The sequence below is a fragment of the Symphalangus syndactylus genome, chromosome 8 (assembly GCF_028878055.3).
Source record: "Symphalangus syndactylus isolate Jambi chromosome 8, NHGRI_mSymSyn1-v2.1_pri, whole genome shotgun sequence".
Lineage (NCBI taxonomy): Eukaryota > Metazoa > Chordata > Mammalia > Primates > Hylobatidae > Symphalangus > Symphalangus syndactylus.
In genome coordinates this window covers 135,696,879-135,715,059 of record NC_072430.2, presented here as the reverse complement: position 1 = coordinate 135,715,059, position 18,181 = coordinate 135,696,879, and the positions used below count along the sequence as shown (strand labels likewise).

The 18,181-nt window shown below is 49.9% G+C and overlaps 1 protein-coding gene across 1 annotated transcript; it reads right to left on the bottom strand.

Annotated features, from left to right (window-relative positions):
- Positions 1-5,205: 5,205 nt before the first annotated feature.
- Positions 5,206-17,692, bottom strand: C8H2orf72 (chromosome 8 C2orf72 homolog). Its single transcript, XM_055290946.2, has 3 exons — positions 16,862-17,692; positions 13,927-14,040; positions 5,206-8,043 (listed from the first exon to the last, which is right to left on the bottom strand). The coding sequence occupies exons 1-3, from the start codon at positions 17,646-17,648 to the stop codon at positions 7,904-7,906; spliced, it is 1,041 nt and encodes a 346-aa protein (XP_055146921.1). The 5' UTR covers positions 17,649-17,692; the 3' UTR covers positions 5,206-7,903.
- Positions 17,693-18,181: the final 489 nt, after the last annotated feature.

Sequence of the window (18,181 nt, the reverse complement as noted above, 5' to 3'; positions counted from 1 at the left end):
AGCTACTCGGAATGCTGAGGCAGGAGAATTGCTTGAACCCGGGAGGTGGAGGTTGCAGTGAGCCAAGATCACACCATTGCACTCCAGCCTGGCGACAGAGTGAGCCTCCGCCTAAAAACAAAACAAAAAAAAGAGTGTCCCATCTAAAGAGAGCAACTGCTACTCAGTTCCTGCCAAGAATGCAAGGTGACTGTTGGAAGACTTAGGTTTTTTCTAAGAGAAGCCAGAAATCAGAATTTCATGCAACATCTCCAGAATTTTAAATGTTGGCTACTAATTCAACATGTTTTAAAACAGAGAGGTGGTCAACATGCCACCTCTGCTCTTCAAGGAGAAGGCATTCTGCATGAGAGGACAATCCTGTCTTCCACTTGGATGTTGTGTGTGTCATTGTCACAACCCCATGTGAGCCTCACGCGAACCTGTGAGATGGGCAAAAGGTAAGTAGCTTGGACACAGACATCAGGCTCCTCCCCCGGGAGGATTCTGTTCTCCCTCCTGAGTGACTGGCCCATGCCTGTGGCTTCTGCCTCTCCAGTCCATTCTGCATTCTTTAGCCAAAGCAATCTTTTCGAAACTCAACTCTGATTACTTCTGCTCCTTCAAATCTTCAGTCCTCATCTTGGACTCTGTTTTTTTATGTGTCTTTCTTCTGTGTTTCTGTCCATAGCCTTCTTCTCACTCCCTGCATCCCCCGTAAGAGTGAAATGCCATTGGCTGCTGTGCACAAGGTGGTGGCTCATAAAACATGTCTCTACTGCCCTGCCCTTTCTCCTGAGCACAGACTCACACACTTCCTGGGCATCTCTGCTTGGCAGAGTCATAGGCTCCTTCAACTCAGTGACCTCAAAGTTGTGCACGCTGTTGTCATCCCACAGTTGTATGTCTCCTTCCTTGACCTCAGTGTGGGTGAAGGACATCCATCAGCCACTGCAACAGAAATCTGACTTTTCTCCCACAACAGTCAGCACCAGATCTCCTCTTTAATCTCTCACACCAGCCTCTCCCATCCTCACTCCATTACCCAATAGTTGCCTCCCCCTCTTCTTTCCAGACCACGACAGCCTCCTACAGCCTTGAATTCCTGCTTACAGTCCCAGAAGGCTTCAGTTCACTCTTCACAGCCAGCCAGGAGCATGATCAGAACCAACAGGATCACGACTTTCTCCTCCAGGATGGTGGGACTGTCTTCATGTCTGCCAGAGCCACACTCCAGCCATCCTGAACCCCTGAAGCTCCCAGAGTGGCCACGTGGCCATGTACCTTTTCACTGCCCTTTGTACCTGCTCGTGTCTCTGTCGTCAAGGCACTTTCCCCCACACTCCAGGCTAACATCACTTGTTTTGAGTCTCAGTCAGGCGGCACCTCCTCCAGGAAGCCTTTCTTGGCCCAGCCCACCATGGGTTCCCTTAAAGCCTTTACCTTACCCAGCTGGCATCACATCTCCTTGCCCCAGTCCCAACTAGACAAGGAACTACTCAAGAGCAACGCCACATCTTGAGTAGTTCATCTCACTGTCCACTAGAGTAACGAGCACAGTATTGGGCACATAATAGGTGCTCAATAAATGTTTCTCAGTTGATCGGATGAACACCCGATCATTTAGTTATTGGCACAGGGCTAGAACTCAGACCTATGCTTCTGAAACCCCTGCCCTGTCCAAGACTCTAAAACGAGCTCTATTTTTTAGGACATAGTGAAATCACGGAAAGAATTCTTAGGATGTGCTCGGTTTAGAAACAACCTCCCTCCAAAGCTGAGGGACACAAAACTTCTCAAAGCCCAATCGAGGTCAGCTGTGGCCTCACACGGGTATCGGCTGGGCTGGGGGCCTTGTCAGGGTGAAGGAAATCGTGGCGGTGCCTGGCCCTGGGTCAGGTGCTCTCTTTTCCGGCGAGGCCACCGTGGTTTCCGAGCTGCCCAGAGCATCTCCCCGCCGCGCCCGCTAGTGGGCGCAATGCCTCCTAGGAGGCGGGCGCTCGGGAGGAAGCTGTGACCGCCCCTAGCGCACCGCGCAGCCTGCGGGCATTCAAATCCCCGGGTTTTAGAAGGGCTCCGTTCTCTCGTCGAGACTCGAGCTCGACTGCCTCTTGGGCTGCACGGAGATAAGGTGGAAAGGGCAGGCTCGTGGAGCCTGGGATCCCGGGAATCAAATATCTGCTCTGCCACTTCGCAGCGCAGCGCTGTGGCCGCGGGCGTCCCCCGAGCCCAGCCTCTCCCGCCAAAGGAAAAGGGATGGCTGGATCCACCTACCTGGCAGGGCCGCCGGGGCACGCAGCGCAGCGCTCAATACGCCACAGATTTTACGGCTACTCAGCACGAGGCTGGTGGCTGTTTCACGTACAACACACGTGCCACACGTTTTTAGAGTAAATGCATTTATTCATGGGAGCAGAGATGCGAAACGCAGCCGGTCTCCCATGGGTGGGTGCTTGGTCAGAGGGAAACACCTCACCAAGGCTGGAATTGGTCTGGGTGGACTGAGGCACGAAAGGATCGGTAAGGAACTAGGTTCTCTTCCAAGGATGGTGTCCAGGAGGGCGCATATTTTGGGCAATTGGAAGGCTGCCCTGCATAAGCCAACTGCTGGACGCTGCTGTCTTGCCCTTGCCCAAGGGTCTGGGATGACCAGCAAGCTCTGGGTGACTGCGGAGGCAACTGCCGCAGGAATCACAATGAACCCCCAAGACAGGCCTCTCACCTGTTTCCCCTGTTTTTTGTTTGTTTTGTTTTTGATACGGAGTCTCACTCTGTCGCCCACGCTGGAGTGCAGTGGCGCAATCTTGGCTCACTGCAACCTCTCCCTCCCGGGTTCAAGCGATTCTTTGCCTCAGCCTCCCAAGTAGCTGGGACTACAGGTGCCCGCTATCACACCCGGCTAATTTTTGTATTTTTAGTAGAGATGGGGTTTCACCATCTTGGCCAAGCTGGTGTTGAATTCCTGACCTCAGGTGGTCCGCCCGTCTTGGCCTCCCAAAGTGCTGTGATTACAGGCATGAGCCACCGTGCGAGGCCTCCCCTGTTCTTGCGGGGTGCTGTCCAATACAGTAGCCACCAGCCATAGGTGCTATTGAGCAGCTGCAATGTGGCTAGTGCAACTGAGGAAATGCATTCTAAACTTTAATTAATTGAAATTTAAAAATAGATAGTAATTCCATAACTGCAAAACCTTTGAGTATATCTGAAACAATTTGAGGATGTGAATGTTTATGACTGTACATTTAATGAAATCTAAATACAGATCAAGTTTTTCTGATGAAAATGTAATATCTGAATTGGGCTCTAAGTGTAAACTTCTCATGGGATTCAAAGACTATGCAAAACAGAATGCAGAATGTCTTGATAATTTACAGTTGAAATGATATTTTAGATATATTGGGCTAAATGAAATGTATGCTTAAAATTAATTTTATCTATTTCTTTTTACTTTTTTCTAATGTGGCCACTATAGAAAGCTACCTATGTGCCTGCGTTAGATTCCTCTTAGGGCTGCTTTAGACCTTCTCCTGGGCCTTTTTCTCTCTGACCTCCCACTGAAGCCTGGCCCTTTGGCTTTGCTTCAAGGTTTTGTCTGCTCTTTGGAGCTGCCATGTGCTGGGTCAGACCAGAACCGGGGGCAGAGGCTAAAAGTGAGACCCACTCCCTCCTGTCCAGAAGCAAGGGGCTGGGGGCGGGGGCTACCCTGGCAGCCAGGAGTTCTGGAGCCGGTGATATACCTGGGACAGTGGTGGTCAGGATGAGCTTAGGCTGGGGTTATGGTAATGATTCAGGACAACACCCTGCTCTGAGATATTGTTAACTGGTGAGGAAGAGGAGGAACTCAGGGCTACAAGACACAGACTAAGTTTCTGTAACCACGACTCAAAATCAGGCTTGGTCACAGGACTAAGCAAGGCACCTAATTACTCTAAGTGCAGATGAGGACAGCAACAAGCCTTCCTTGAGGGTCTCTGAATTTCACTGGTCAAAGAACAGGCAGTCCTCGGTCTGCATTTGTGGCAGGAGCCCCGGCTGGGGCTGGGGAGCCCAGGGAGGACACCAGAGAGGGTTCTCACTCTTGCCAAAACCACAGCCCCACAGTGGCCTCAGCACCCAGCCCCGGTTTGAACCTGAGCTACCCCACATCCTGGCCCCCACTACAGTGTGAACCATGGCATATCCCAGGAGGGCCGTCTCTGCCTCCAGTCCCAATTAGGCAGCCCCAATATAAGGGACCCAGAGGGCTCTGGCTCAGACCAAAGGCATCTGAAGGGTCCATGTGGGATCCTGGCTATCCACCCTCTCCCTTGCACCTCATTTCTTCCTGAGCTCCAAGGTTACACAAGTGGTAGGCTGCCCAGGCCAAATTCCACGTCTGTCCCAATCCTCGATCCCCTAACACACAAAACCAGGTCAGAAGCGGTTATGCAGCCCTTGGGTACAGCCAGCTTCCTGCACTCACTCACTGGGCTGGCTGTGTTTGCCATACAAACAGGACAAAGTCCAGGCCTCCTGACCCCAGGGAATAAAGCCTGCAGCTTCGCTTTGCTACACTTTAAAGTACAGGCTGCCTTCAAGTTAACCCGGCAGTCCTTCGCCTTCTCCCGCAAGGCTGAATCCGCCGTTCTCTGCTAGGGTAAGGGGGGCTCGTTCAGATCAAAGGTTTGGGGTCTCAGCTCGTGGCCCCTTTGCAGGCTTGCCTTAAGTTTTGGGTTTGACAACCCAGGGACTCTTGTGCACTAAGGTTTGGATGCAAACACTGGGAGAGGAGAAAAAGCATGACCCAAATAGTAGAAAGGATTCTCTGAGACTCAGTTAAGGTTATTTTAGCTCTGGTTAAACATGCATGTGCATGCCCACACGCTCACACACACATCATTGTATCCTAAGCTGAATGCTGTCTTCAAAAATCTGGCCATTGGCTCACACCTGTCACCTCAGCACTTTGGGAGGCAGAGGTGGGAGGATCACTTGAGCCCAGGAGTTTGAAACCAGCCTGAGCAATGTAGTGAGACCCTGTCTCTATGAGAATTTAAAAGTCATTTTTTAAATATATACTTATGCTTTCTGGCTACAGGTTTTTTAATCCCAGCTGGTAGGGCAGGGGAGATGTCACCCAGGGCAGAGGCTGGGAGGCTTTCAGGCCATAGATTCCCACCATTTGCCAAGCTTCTCTGCTCTCCAGGGTCTCTGCAAGGAGCCCCTTAGGAGAATGAAGAAGATCCATTTTGTTTTCAGTAAGATATCAACGAGGTACTTCTTGGTTTTATTAGATATGGGAATTATCAATTCAAGTCAGAAGCACCACAACCACCGCCATATTAGAAAGATTAGTACCCGAGAGCCCAGACTGTCACCCGGCTGGAGGCCTCTTGCCGATGGCTCCCAGGGACCACTGAGCTGATCAAGGGCCTCCTCCTTCACACGCCACCCTCCACCCCAACCCTTTTATGCCTTCTTAAAGTCCTTCAGGGAGGGGACCCACCATCAAGATTGTCCTTTCTGGCACCTAACTCTTCTGTCGGCTAGAAGACGGCAATGAGACTGTCCCTACAATGATGATGCTTATGGTGGCCACACCTCAAAGAAGCTGAGATGGATCTCAGCCCTGTATTGTCACTTGGGAGGTAGAACCCAAATCTTAGTAAATGAAGACTTTCTCTCTTGAACCATTCACAAGAATACTGAAGGTAATGAAAAAATAATGTGTAAACCATCCTTTGGAGCAGCGGCTACAAACTCACATGCCCGCCTGGACCAGCACCAGGCAGGCATCTTACAGGAGTGAAGTGCAATGGGGGGTGGGAAGGGTGGGGGAGGGGGTAAAGGTGGTGGGGGTGAGCCACAGCAGACTTGAGATGACAGCATGCCCCAACCTCCACCCAGAAAACTAGGTATTTTTTATACGTAATTTCCCAAGTTTCAAATATTGGCAATATATACAAAAGGTTATGAAGCCTTATAACTTCTGCCCTAGGCAAATTCCAAACTTAAACAAAGCTCCCTCTCCCACTAAATACGAAAACTTTAACAAGATGATTACAAAGAAATTAATAAAGAAATAGAAAATGATAGCAGCTTCAAAAATACCAGTCTCCCTGTTTTAAAACAAAATCAATAAAATCAGTGAATCACAATTCATTGAGCTCATTCTTGGCTACAAGGAAGCAGCTGGATGGATCTACCGGCAGGCAGCCCTGCAGGATTAAACTGAGGCCCACTGCCAAAAAACCCCAAATGAGATGCCGTCCTGCTTGTCCTCACACCATCCTCATCAGGCAGGGAAGGAACAGGATTAGACTTCCTATTATGGAGAATAGGTTGAGGCACAGAGCAGGAAGGGCCCCTTCTTAATATCATAGAGCCCTTCTGTTGGGTCAGACCAGAACTGGGGGCAGAGGCTAAAGGTGAGACCCACTGCTGTCCAGGAGCAAGGGGCTGGGGGTAGGGGCTACCCTGGCAGCCGGGAGTTCTGGAGCCGGTGATCTAGAGCCCCCCGGCAAAACAGGTTTCCCATTGCACCATTTGGCACCATCCTGGAGAGAGCTGAAGTAACAAATCAAAGTTAGGCAGCACCTTGCAGGGCACTGAGCAAATAGTAGGCACAGTTGTGTGTCTGCTGCGTAAACTGTGCATCATGAATGAAGGGAGCTACTTCCCTCAGCCAGTGCCTCCCCTCCAGGGAAATCCAGGTGCTGCCTTTGCCATTCCGAAGACTCTGGATTTCTCCAAGGCAGGCAAAGAAGACAAGAGAGGTAATGGCGAGTTCCCCCTGTGAGTAAACACATGGATTTCCCAGCTGTAAGGGAACATCATCAATTCTGTCAGACTCACGGACACAGAGGAAGGGATTCCAGAACTTCACAGAAACAGACAGCCCGGAGAGGCTGTGTCTGCATTGAGCTTGGGCTAGGACCTGAGAGCTAGAGCGAGTCTTATACCCAGTAGTCCAAGCCCCTAGCTTTCCTTCTGTTTGGTGCCTATAGGAATTCCCTAGCATCCTTATGCCCAAAGGACTTGGCACAGAAAGTTGATGTCAACATGAGAAAGAAAGAGGCTCTTTGTTCTCACAGGCATGCGTGGCTATTTCTGTCCTGGCCCTGCAGCACGCAGACCGCCTTGGCCCTGGCCTGACAAGCCCCCAAGGCAACAGTGTAGTCTTTATTTTGGCTTGCTCTGGGAGCCAAGGTCCAGGGAAGCCTGACCCTGTCTGCTTTGGGGGACTCTGACAGGGAGAAGGCATTGGCTCAGCCAGAATGTCTCAAAGGTACTACAATTGGCATTGAATGGACCAATTCTCTGCTGTCGGAGACTGTTCTGCACACTGTGGGATGCCCACTAGATGCCAGGGGTGCCCCCACAGTCCCTGTGACCCCCTCAACACATACACATTTCCATTGCTGCCTGGAGGGACAACCTGCCCCTGGTTTAAAGCCACTGGGCTGGTGGCCCCCTCATGCATTTGTGAAACAGAAGCCCCAGAGACTGAGTGACATGTTCAAGGCCACACCTCAGCTCTGATGACTTCTGGTTCAGAGTTCTTCCCAGCTGCACTCTCAACGATGGGTGCCCATGCATGTGCCCGGAACACTGCAGACACACCATGGGGTGCCACAGATCTGCAGAGCCTCAAAGCAGAGAGCCATCTGTCTCAGCGGCTCAGAGAAACCGAGCCAGAGAGACAAAATAACCTCCCTGTGATCAGACTCAGCAAATGCTGGGGGGGGAGTAGGTTCCCAGGGGAGACACTGTTTTAGGTCTTGCTTGTCTTAGTAAGCCCCACTGTCCAGCTGGTAACTGTGAGTGCGGCAGGCCTCCAGCAGGCGGGGGTTTCTGCAGTCTCCATGGAGACCTGGGGGCCAGTGAGAGGGAGCCAGGCCCCAGTCTGTAGGTTAGAGCCAGGGACAGCGCAAGGGTCCAGGCTTCATCTTGAGTCTCCGGTGGGCTCAGCAGGAGTGTGGACGACTCCATCACAGGCTTTTGACCCCCTTCCAAGGTCCTCACAGTCTCCATTGGGAAATATGGCTGTTAGTGCCAGCTCCTCCTCAGGTTCCTGGAAGTCTTCTGGAACACAGGAGAAGAAATCACTGAATCAGAAGAGAAAGGTTGTGAGTGAGTTATCTAGGAAGGAAAAGGAGAAAGTTGGCCCCAGCAAATACCTACTTAAAAAACAAAATAAAATACATATCAAAAACCTTAACAATGTACACACCCTTTGACCCACAAATTTCACTTCTAGGATTTTATCCTAAGAAAATAATTAGGAATAATTAGTGGAACTGCTGGAGCTATCTTGCTACCAGCCTAAGGATGAAACTGACACTGAAGATGGCCCAACAGAGAGAAAGAGCAAACCTGGGTGCTTGGTGGGGTCCCTGAGCCCCTGAATCAACCAACTCTGAAGCCGACTCCATCTCTGCACTGTCTTTTAGGTGAGATAATGATTTCTCTTACTGCTTGTGCTAGTGTGTGTCATGGTATCTTTACTTGCAGTTGAAAGTGTCCTGATTCAATGTCCAACAATGGGACTGGTTGAGTGAACTATGGCTCACACATATAATGGGATTCAGGCATTAAAGACAATATATAGAAGTCCACAGATCTAAACACACACACACACACACACACACACACACACACACACACACACACACACACACACAGTATAGAAGTAAAATTGGGGAAATCCGAATAAGATCTGTGGATTGCGTCAGTGTCAATATCCCGTTTGTGCTATTGCACTATAGTTTTGCAAAATGTTACCATTGGGGGAAACTGGGCAAAGTATACACAGGATCTCTCTGGGTGATCTCCTTTTTTGTTTTTTGAGACGGGGTCTCACTATGTCACTTATGCTGGTCTTGAACTCCTGAGCTCAAGCTATCCCCCTGCCTTGGCCTCGCAAAGTGCTGGGATTTCTGTATGATTTCTTGCCACTGCATGTTAATTTAGAATTACCTCAAGGCCAGGCGCGGTGGCTTACGCCTGTAATCTCAGCACTTTGGGAGGCCGGGGCGGGTGAATCACGAGGTCAGGAGATCGAGACCACGGTGAAACCCCGTCTCTACTAAAAATACAAAAAAAATTAGCCAGGCGCTGTGGCGGGCGCCTGTAGTCCCAGCTATTCAGGAGGCTGAGGCAGGACAATGGCGTGTACCCGGGAGGCGGAGCTTGCAGTGAGACGAGATCACGCCACTGCACTCCAGCCTGGGCTACAGAGCAAGACTCCGTCTCAAAAAAAAAAAAAAAAAGAATTACCTCAAAAAGGAAAATATGTTGTTGACATATAATTATTGCTGTGGAAGGCAGTTATAGTATGTTATTGGTGAAGAAAGCAGATTCCAAAACAGTAAGTACAGTCACGTGCAACATAATGACATTTTGGTCAATTACAAACCTTAATAAGAGAGAGGTCCCATAAGACTGAAACGCAGCTGGCCGGGCACGGTGGCTCACGCCTGTAATCCCAGTACTTTGGGAGGCCAAGGTGGGCGGATCATGAGGTCAGGAGATCGAGACCATCTTGGCTAACATGGTGAAACCCTGTCTCTACTAAAAATACCAAAAATTAGCTGGGCGTGGTGGCGGGAGCCTGTAGTCCCAGCTACTCGGGAGGCTGAGGCAGGAGAATGGCGTGAACCTGGGAGGTGGAGCTTGCAGTGAGCCGAGACGTGCCACTGCACAGTGCATGCAGCCTGGGCGACAGAGCGAGACTCTGTCTCAAAAAAAAAAAAAAAAAAATTGAAACACAGCTAAAAAATTCCTGTCACCTAGTAACCTTGTTTGTCCTGATGCTGCAATTTAATGCATTACTCACATGTTTGTGGCAACGCTGGTGGAAACAACCTACTCACTGCCAGTCATATAAAAGTCTACCACATACAATTATATACAGTAGACAATACTTGATAATAATAAGAAATGACTATTTTACTGTACTTACTCTCTCTCTCTCTGTATATATATATATAATTATTATTATTTTTTTAAGGTGGAGTCTTGCTCTGTTGCCCAGGCTGGAGTGCACTGGTGAAATCTCTGCTCACTGCAACCTCTACCTCCCAGGTTCAAGCAGTTCTCTTGCCTCAGCCTCCCAAGTAGCTGAGATTACAGGTGTGTGCCACCATGCCTGGCTAATTTTTGTATTTTTAGTAGAGATGGGGTTTCACCACGTCGGCCAGGCTGGTCTGGAACTCCCAACTTCAGGTGATCTGCCAGCCTTGGCCTACTATATGTTTTAACATTATTTTAGAGCGTACTCCCTCTACTTATATGTGTGTGTATATATATACATATATAAACATATATGTATATATATATCTAGATATACATATATATCTAGATATACATATATGTGTATATATATATCTAGATATACATATATATCTAGATATACATATATATGTATCTATATAGATATATATCTATATAGATACATATATACACACACACGTATATAAAATTTATATTTATATAGTTAATTGTAAAACTGCCTCAGGCAAGTCCTTCAAGAGGTATCCAGAAGAAGGCACTGTTTATCATAGGAGGTGACAGCTCCATGTGTGTTATTGTCCCTGAAGACCTTCCAGTGGGACAAGATGTGGAGGCAGAAGACAGTGATAATGATGATCCTGACCTTGTGTGTAGGTGTAGGCTAAGGCGCATGTTTATGTCTTAGTTTTTAGCAAGAAAAAAAAATTAAAATAGGAAAAAGCTTATTGAATAAGGATATAAAGAAAATATTTTTGTACATTTCTACAATATTTTGTGTTTTAAGCCAAGTATTACTACAAAAGAGTCAAAAAGCTTTTAATAATTTAAAAAGGTGGTTTTTGTTTTTTGTTTGTTTGTTTTGAGACAGTCTCACTATGTTGTGCAGGCTGCAGTGCAACGGCAGGATTACAGATCACTGTAGCCTTGAACTCTTGGGTCCGAGAGAGCCTCCTGCCTTGACCTCTGGAGTAGCAGTGTCTACAGGCACGTGCCATCACGCCTGGCCAAAAAATCAAAAAGTTTATAAAGTAAAAAAGTTACAGTAAGCTAAGGTTAATTTATTATTGAAGAAAGAAACATTTTAAAATAAATGTAGTGTAGCCTAAGTGTACTGTGTTTATACAGTCGACAGCAGTGCACAGCAATGTCCTAGGTCTTCCCATTCACTCACCCTTCACTCGCTGACTCACCCAGAACAACTTCCAGCCTTGAAAACTTCATTCACGCTAAGTGTCCTATGCAGATGTATCATTTTTTGATCTTTTATAGCATATTTTTACTGCACCTTTACTATGTTTAGGTATGTTGAGACGCACAGCTACTTACCATTGTGTTACAGTTGCCCACAATATTCAGGACAGTAACCTGCTGTACAGGTTTGTAGCCTAGGAATGACAGGCTATGCCGCATAGCGTAGGCATGTAGTAGGTTATACCATCCAGGTTTGTAAGTACACTCTATCGTGTTCACACAACAAAATCCCCTAAAAATGTATTTTTCAGAATGCATATCCCTGTCATTAAGCAACTCATGATTGTATAAATGCATGTAATTATGATATCCTATATTTATCATATACTATCAATGTGTGTACACAGTCCATAAATGCCATTTGCATTTTAATACATTCACTTCTACATGAGATTTGTACATACCACAGAGAGAGAAATTATCCAAGATTTATGTAAAATGGTTAATGATGCTGTTGTTTCATCTTTTCTCCTTTAGTTTCCAGGTATATCCAAAATGATGGCGGGGAGGTTGAAGTTAGCATTTTTGCAATTAAACATTTTAAATATCTGCTGCATTTTGAAGATGATATAGAAGTGAGTTTATTAAATTTTAAATAGCACAAGGAGAGATAGGTAAATAGAATGGTGTACCCCAAAATATAATCGTAGTTATCTCTGAATGATGGAATTAAGTGAATGATGTTTCACATTTGTTTTCTTTCTTTTTTTTTTTTTTTGTATTTTTTTTTTTAGTTTTCAAACATGATAGGCAGAATTCTAAGATAGCCCCCAAGATTCTGGCCCCTTATAAAGCCCTTCCTTGAATCTGGATGGGCTCTGTGAATGTGATAGCTTAGTCACTCTGGGAAGTAGGGTGCCTCTCTGACAAACAATGGCTAGTGACTCCCTTGACTCCTTAGGTTATGTGGACTCCCTCTTAGCAGACTGGAGAGGGGTGTTCTGCTGGTTGAAGGAGGATCTCTTGAGAGAGGGCTTGTGAGAGCAAGGAACGGCAGGGGCCTCTTGGAGCTGAGAGCAGCTCCAGCTGACAGCTAGCAAGAAGTCAGGGACCTAATCAACACCTCTGAAACTGCTAAGCTTGCGATTATTTATTTATTCATTTATTTATTTATTTTGAGATGGAGTTTCACTCTTGTTGCCTAGGCTGGAGTGCAATGGCGCAATCTTGGCTCACTGCAACCTCCACCTCCGGGGTCTAAGCAATTCTCCTGCCTCAGCCTCCCAAGTAGCTGGGATTACAGGCATGTGCCACCACACCTGGCTAATTTTGTATTTTTAGTAGAGATAGAGTTTCACCATGTTGGTCAGGCTGGGCTTGAACTCCTGACCTCAGGTCATCTGCCCACCTCGGCCTCCCAAAGTGCTGGGATTACAGGCATGAGCCACCACGCCTGACCTACTTGCGGTCATTTCTTATGCAGCAATGAAGGCGGACACATCAACTAATGGTTTTCTTTCTTAAATAAGAGACACAATGAAAGTTAATTTTGAACCACTATCCATTGTTTCTGTAACAAAGCTATACTTCTCAGTGCACTTTGGGATGGGGCTGTGTCCATTCAGCAGGCTACACCCTGCTTCTGAGTACTGTAGCCACCCCCATCCATGGCATCACTATCTGCAGTTTCAGTTACCTGCGGTACAGTCCAATAAGATATTTTCAGAGAGATATCTCATTCACATAACTTTTATTATATATTGTTAAATGTCTTAACTGTGCCCAGTTTATAAATTAAGCTTTATCGTAGGTATGTATGTATAGTAAAAAACACAGCGTATACGTAGGGCTTGGTGCTACCCATGGTTTTAGGCATCCACAGGTGTCTTAAAGCATCTCACGTGGATAAGGGGGGGATCAGTGCGCTTCCTATGTCTCTAACATCAGCATTGACATGTAGGGGTGTCTTCCCCTTCCCCTTCTCCCTCGCTTCCGTTTAGTGGCCTGATGATTCCACCTAGGACTGGCTCCTGGGTGAGTTTTCTCCCCTCCATTCCCACTGCCCAGGTCTGGCCCAGGCCGCCTGTTAGCCCTCCTGGGACACGGCAGCCTCCTCCTAGGTGGGCTCTGCCGAGGTGTCTCCCTGTCCTAGAGTCCACCTCTCTAAACACACCTCAATCTCTCTGCTCAGAAATCGCTCATGGCACACTACTCCTGAAGGCTGCACATCTGGGACCCTGATTTGGTCCAAACGCTTCCCTTCAGCCTTGGCCCTCACTGGTTTCCTTCTGCACCTCACTCCCGGGGCCTCTCGAAGGTGGTCCCTTTTCTGAGCATGACATCATGCTGTCACTCCTTAGCTCAGTGCTCCTTTTCCAAACCTTCCCATTTCTGCCTATGAAAATCCCTCCATCCCCGGCTCAAATGTCACTTGCTCTAGGATACTCCCTGGACCCTCCAGGGAGACTTGCTGTGTTTGGTCCCATGCACCCCACCATGCACCTGGAGACGCGTTCGTTACAGCCCTGCCCATACTGCCTTCATTAGGTGGAGACTCCTGAGGAAAGAGCCCAGCCTGACCGAGCCCATGTGCCCACTGCCTGGCATATGGGCACCTCACATTGCTCACCCCCATACCTGGCACATGGCAAGCACTCCATAGATGTTGGTCCACTCTGTCCCTAAGGTCCCTAAGTTCATGTGACCACTCCCATAATTCCATGCACCTGGCCCTCAGGATGCAGGAGGTCGGGGAGCACTCACCCTGAGCTGGGCTTCTGCAGGCAGCAACATCCTGGTTCTTCCTCTGGCTCCAGGGACCCCAGGAAAAGCAGGCCAGCAGTCCGGGGAGGCCTGGCCTCTCCCAGGCTCCTTCCACTAGGAAGAACAGAAAACCTGAGTCAGAGGGTCACATGGTTCCCACTTCACAAGACTGAGAGATTTCGTTTAGCAAATCAAGTGCCTCAGCTGTCAACTGCCCTAGTTTCAACTGTCTGATTAAAAACACAGAGTCTGATTTGCAAAAGCGGGTGGGTTTTTGCACTTTAAAAACGAACTTTAAAAATGATTGCTTTACTTTATCTATGTTATCTCTTTTAATTCTCACAAAAGCCCTATGATGTAGGTACCATGTTGAGGAAACTAAAGCAATGAAAATGACATGAAATTAATTACAATTACATAGCACCAAACAAAATACTCAAAGAGCTGCACATTTCCTCTGATTTTAGTTCAAATTATTTCTTGGCAGGAATAGATATATTTGTTAGTAATCTATAAAGTCAACAGGAACCAGGTTGTTTATTTATTTTTTAAAGACTTCAGGCAACCAAAACAAGGAAAATCTTTGTTCGTAATCTTTATTCAGGACCTATTTACTCTTAACCTGCACCCAAATGTAATGAGACTGTATCCTTAGTTTTTCAACCCAAAGGCAGCTGGATTAGGTACCACGAACTGGGTAAAAGGGCACTGCCAAAAGGCTAGCAACCTAGAATAAGAATTATCATCAGATGGTGAGGAAAGAAATCAGAAAACTTTAAAAAAACAGATCCGACCACTAGCGAAATCTTAGTGACATGAATCCATTTGGTGTGAGGATAATAGTTCTGCCCACTGCCCACTGCCCTCTGCCCAAGGCAAAGAAATCAGTGGGCTATAAGTTATAATTCCACTCATGACCTTCAGTCATTTGTGAGAGGTTTAATTTTGTTCAGTATGTTTTTATAAAAGTAGGAAAGCGCTTAACATACTAGAGAACAATTCCCTTGCAAAGTTTTAAAATCTCAAAAGTATTAGTGTTTATTTAACAGGAAGGGAGGATTCATTCACTCTTTCTGCATGCCAGGCAGGGTATCAGGAAATGGGACTGAAGATGGTGTTTAATCCCACAAGGGAACAAAATCATGTTCACAAGGGAACGAAATCATGTGGTAAGAGCTCAGAGAGCAAAGGGATAAAGGGTTCTGGGATTTCGCCAGTGAACTTGCAAATGGGAGCAGGGAAGGTCAAGGAAGCCTTCCTGGAGGAGGAAGTCCAGTTCTGAATGCACAGATGGGATTGGCCAGGTGAGGAGGAGGGAGGAGAAAAGGCTCTTCAGGCTGAGGCAACAGCAGTGTGTCTACAAAAAGCTTAGGAGGGACAGGGCGTGGTAGTTCACACCTGTAATCCCAGCACTTTGGGAGGCCAAAGTGGGTGGATCACTTGAGGTCAGGAGTTCGAGACTAGCCTGGTCAATATGGCGAAACCCTGTCTCTACTAAAAAAAACAAAAATTAGCCGGGTGTGGTGGCAGGCGCCTGTAGTCCTAGCTACTTGGGAGGCTGAGATGGAAGAATCGCTTGAACTCAGGAGGCGGAGGTTGCAGTGAGTCGAGATCGCACCACTGCCACTCCAGCCTGGGCAACAAAGCGAGACTTCATCTAAAAAAAAAAAAAAAAAAAGCATGCACTCATTAGGGTATAGAAAATGTGTGTGAATTCCCTTCTTTCCCTCGGAGGCCTGGTCAGCAAAGGGGTTGAAAAAAAAATCAGAACAATCACAGCCTCAACAAAAAAAACGGATTGCGCCCTGAGGGAGGAGGGTTAGGGCAGGCGCACTCGCCCAGGCAGGCCAGGCTGGCAGGTGAATGTGACATTGGCAGCATCACAGGTACCAGGTCTCCTTGCTGGGACCCCCCTGCCCCCCAACCAACGCCAATACTCCAGGAGACACACAATACAGCCACTCTCTTCGTTATCTACTTAAGAGGAAGGGGCTGGAGGGCTTGAAGGGCTGCCCAGCTGGGCAGGGAGAGAAAGCTGGGAGCTGGAGAGTGCAAAGATCTCCCGGGTTTGCCAGATGCAGCTACTCTTAATGTGCATATTTTCATCCTAGAACACTGGAGAGTTCCCGTAAAGGCTTGCGTTTCAGGAGGAAGGAGATCCTGGCCCTTTTGCTGATGGCGGCAGTCACGGGGGCTGGGAAAAGACCCTTAAATCCCTTCCACCTTTCAGGAGAATGTGGAGGGAAAAGGTGGCCTCAGCAGATCTGGGGGAGGCAGAGGGACACAGCAGTTGGGTGCACAGCCTTGGTGGGTGGCCAGAAATCAATAGAAAATGTACTCTCAGTCCCTCTCACCTCCCCATACTCCAAGTCCCGAGCACCCATTCCTTGCCCTCTTCCTAAAACCAGGCAGGGCTTCCAGGACGAGCCTCCACCGCGCTGGAGATGCCCCTCCGCCCCTCCTGGAGCTCCCGACGCATCTCTAGCTGCGCAGTGCCCTAGAATTTAGCTTCTGGCACCGCCAATCTCCTTAGCACCCATCCACCCCCTTGAAACTTTCTCATCCCAAGGCTTTCCCATTTCCTTCCCCACTCCTCTTCTCTCCCCACCCCCACCCACCCCGTAACTACTAGATCTCGGCCCTGCCCGATTCATCCCTTCTCTCTACTCACTCCCTCTGCCTTCTACTCGGCCCCTCAGCTTTCCTACGCCCCCTAGGCATCTCCCGTGCACTCCGGACCCTCCCGGGACAGACTCGATCCGCTACGCAGGGCCCGCTCTCCGCTAGCTACGAGGCCTGGCTCTAGGCACCTCCCTGCTCTGAGCCTCAGTTTACCTCGGTGCTCAATGAGGGGGACTGGCCAAAGGGGTCCAACTTGGGGGACGTGCCCGAGCCACCGCCTGCCCGCACCCAGCCGGGCCCTGCGCAGTCTCACCTGGTTGCCCGGCTCCGGCGGCTTGCAGGGCCCTGCAGGCGGCCGCCTGGACGGCCAAGCAGGAGGCCGGGAGGCCGGGGCAGTAGGCGGCCGCCTGCACGGGCCCCCCCGCCTGGCGGCCGAACACTGCGCGCAACAGCGCCTCCAGCAGCCGCAGCCCCGGCGCCACCGCGTCCTCTGGCCCGGCCTCGGCCACCAGCACCCCGACCAGCGCCGCCCCGGCCCGCCGTCGGCCGCGCACGTCCCGCAGCATCTCCCGCAGGCGGCGCCGCGGCTCCCGGGCGGCCAGCGAGGACGCGCGGCACAGCACGAAGACCAGCGGCGAGCTGATGGCGCGCGCCGCCGCCGCCGCCCCGGCCGCCCTCTGCGCCCCCCGCGCCGCCCCGGGCCCCGAGCCCTCTGCCGCCGCGCCGCCTGGCTTGCCCGCGCCTGGCTCCGGCGGGAACACCGCCCGTGCGAAGTCCCGCAGCAGCGCGCGGCTCTGCTCGCGCTCCCACAGCTCGCCCACCAGCAGCACCTGCCCGCGGCCCCCCGCCGCCTCCACCAACGCCTGGAAGGGCGGCTCAGCTGGGCGCGCGGGCCGGGCCGCCAGCGCCTCCAGCTCGCGCTCCATGCTGGCCGCTGCCCGCCCTCTGCGGCCGCCGCGGCCCGGGTGCACCCGCTGCCCGCCTCTCGGGGCGGTGGCGCCCCGGCACGAAGGACACGCCCCCGAGGGCCGAGCCCAGCCGGACCCCCGGGCCCCCAGGCGGGGCCTCTGTGTACACGCTCCCCTGGGGGCAGCCCGCATTGCGGGCCCGGGTGGGAGAAAAGGGCTTTCTCCCCAGCCCTCCAAGGGTGGCTCCTCCCGAAGTCCCTGCGCAGACGCGGGGAAGCAGAGTCATTCATTCATTCATTTATTCGTCCATCCCACACATACTTACTGAGCACCTACTAGGTGCAGGCGCTGGGCAGCCGAGGGTGAGAAGACAGACAATTATCCCCTCACTAGATAAGATCGTTTGGAGACCTGGAGCAGAGTCCCGCACAGTTTGGGGTTTTGCGGGGGTGGGGTAGGGGGTAGGGGGATAGGGGGCGGAGAGCGCAGAAGTGGGTAGGAAGTTGAGATAGAAGCGAACACGCAGGGGTTATTTCTGCCACCCAGCTTTCCTTTTGGGCTTCAACATTTAGCAAAAACTGACCGAGGGTCTATTATTTCCACAAATACTTATTGTACCCCCCTAGGCGCTGGGGGTGAAACTCAGACTGTTTCCGAGTAAAGCAGAAAGTCTAGGGGGCCAGATGCAGGACACGGATGGTGCTCTGATCTGCGTGGGGAGCAAG

Bases quoted from the DNA above. Each gene is read 5' to 3' on its own strand.
- C8H2orf72 (XM_055290946.2), bottom strand. From the start codon at position 17,648: ATGCGGGCTGCCCCCAGGGGAGCGTGTACACAGAGGCCCCGCCTGGGG. The intron at 14,041-16,861 runs GTGAGACTGCGC...TGTTCTTCCTAG, and splicing joins CGCCGGAGCCGGGCAACCAG to TGGAAGGAGCCTGGGAGAGG. The intron at 8,044-13,926 runs GTGAGTGCTCCC...CCTGTGTTCCAG, and splicing joins CTGCAGAAGCCCAGCTCAGG to AAGACTTCCAGGAACCTGAG.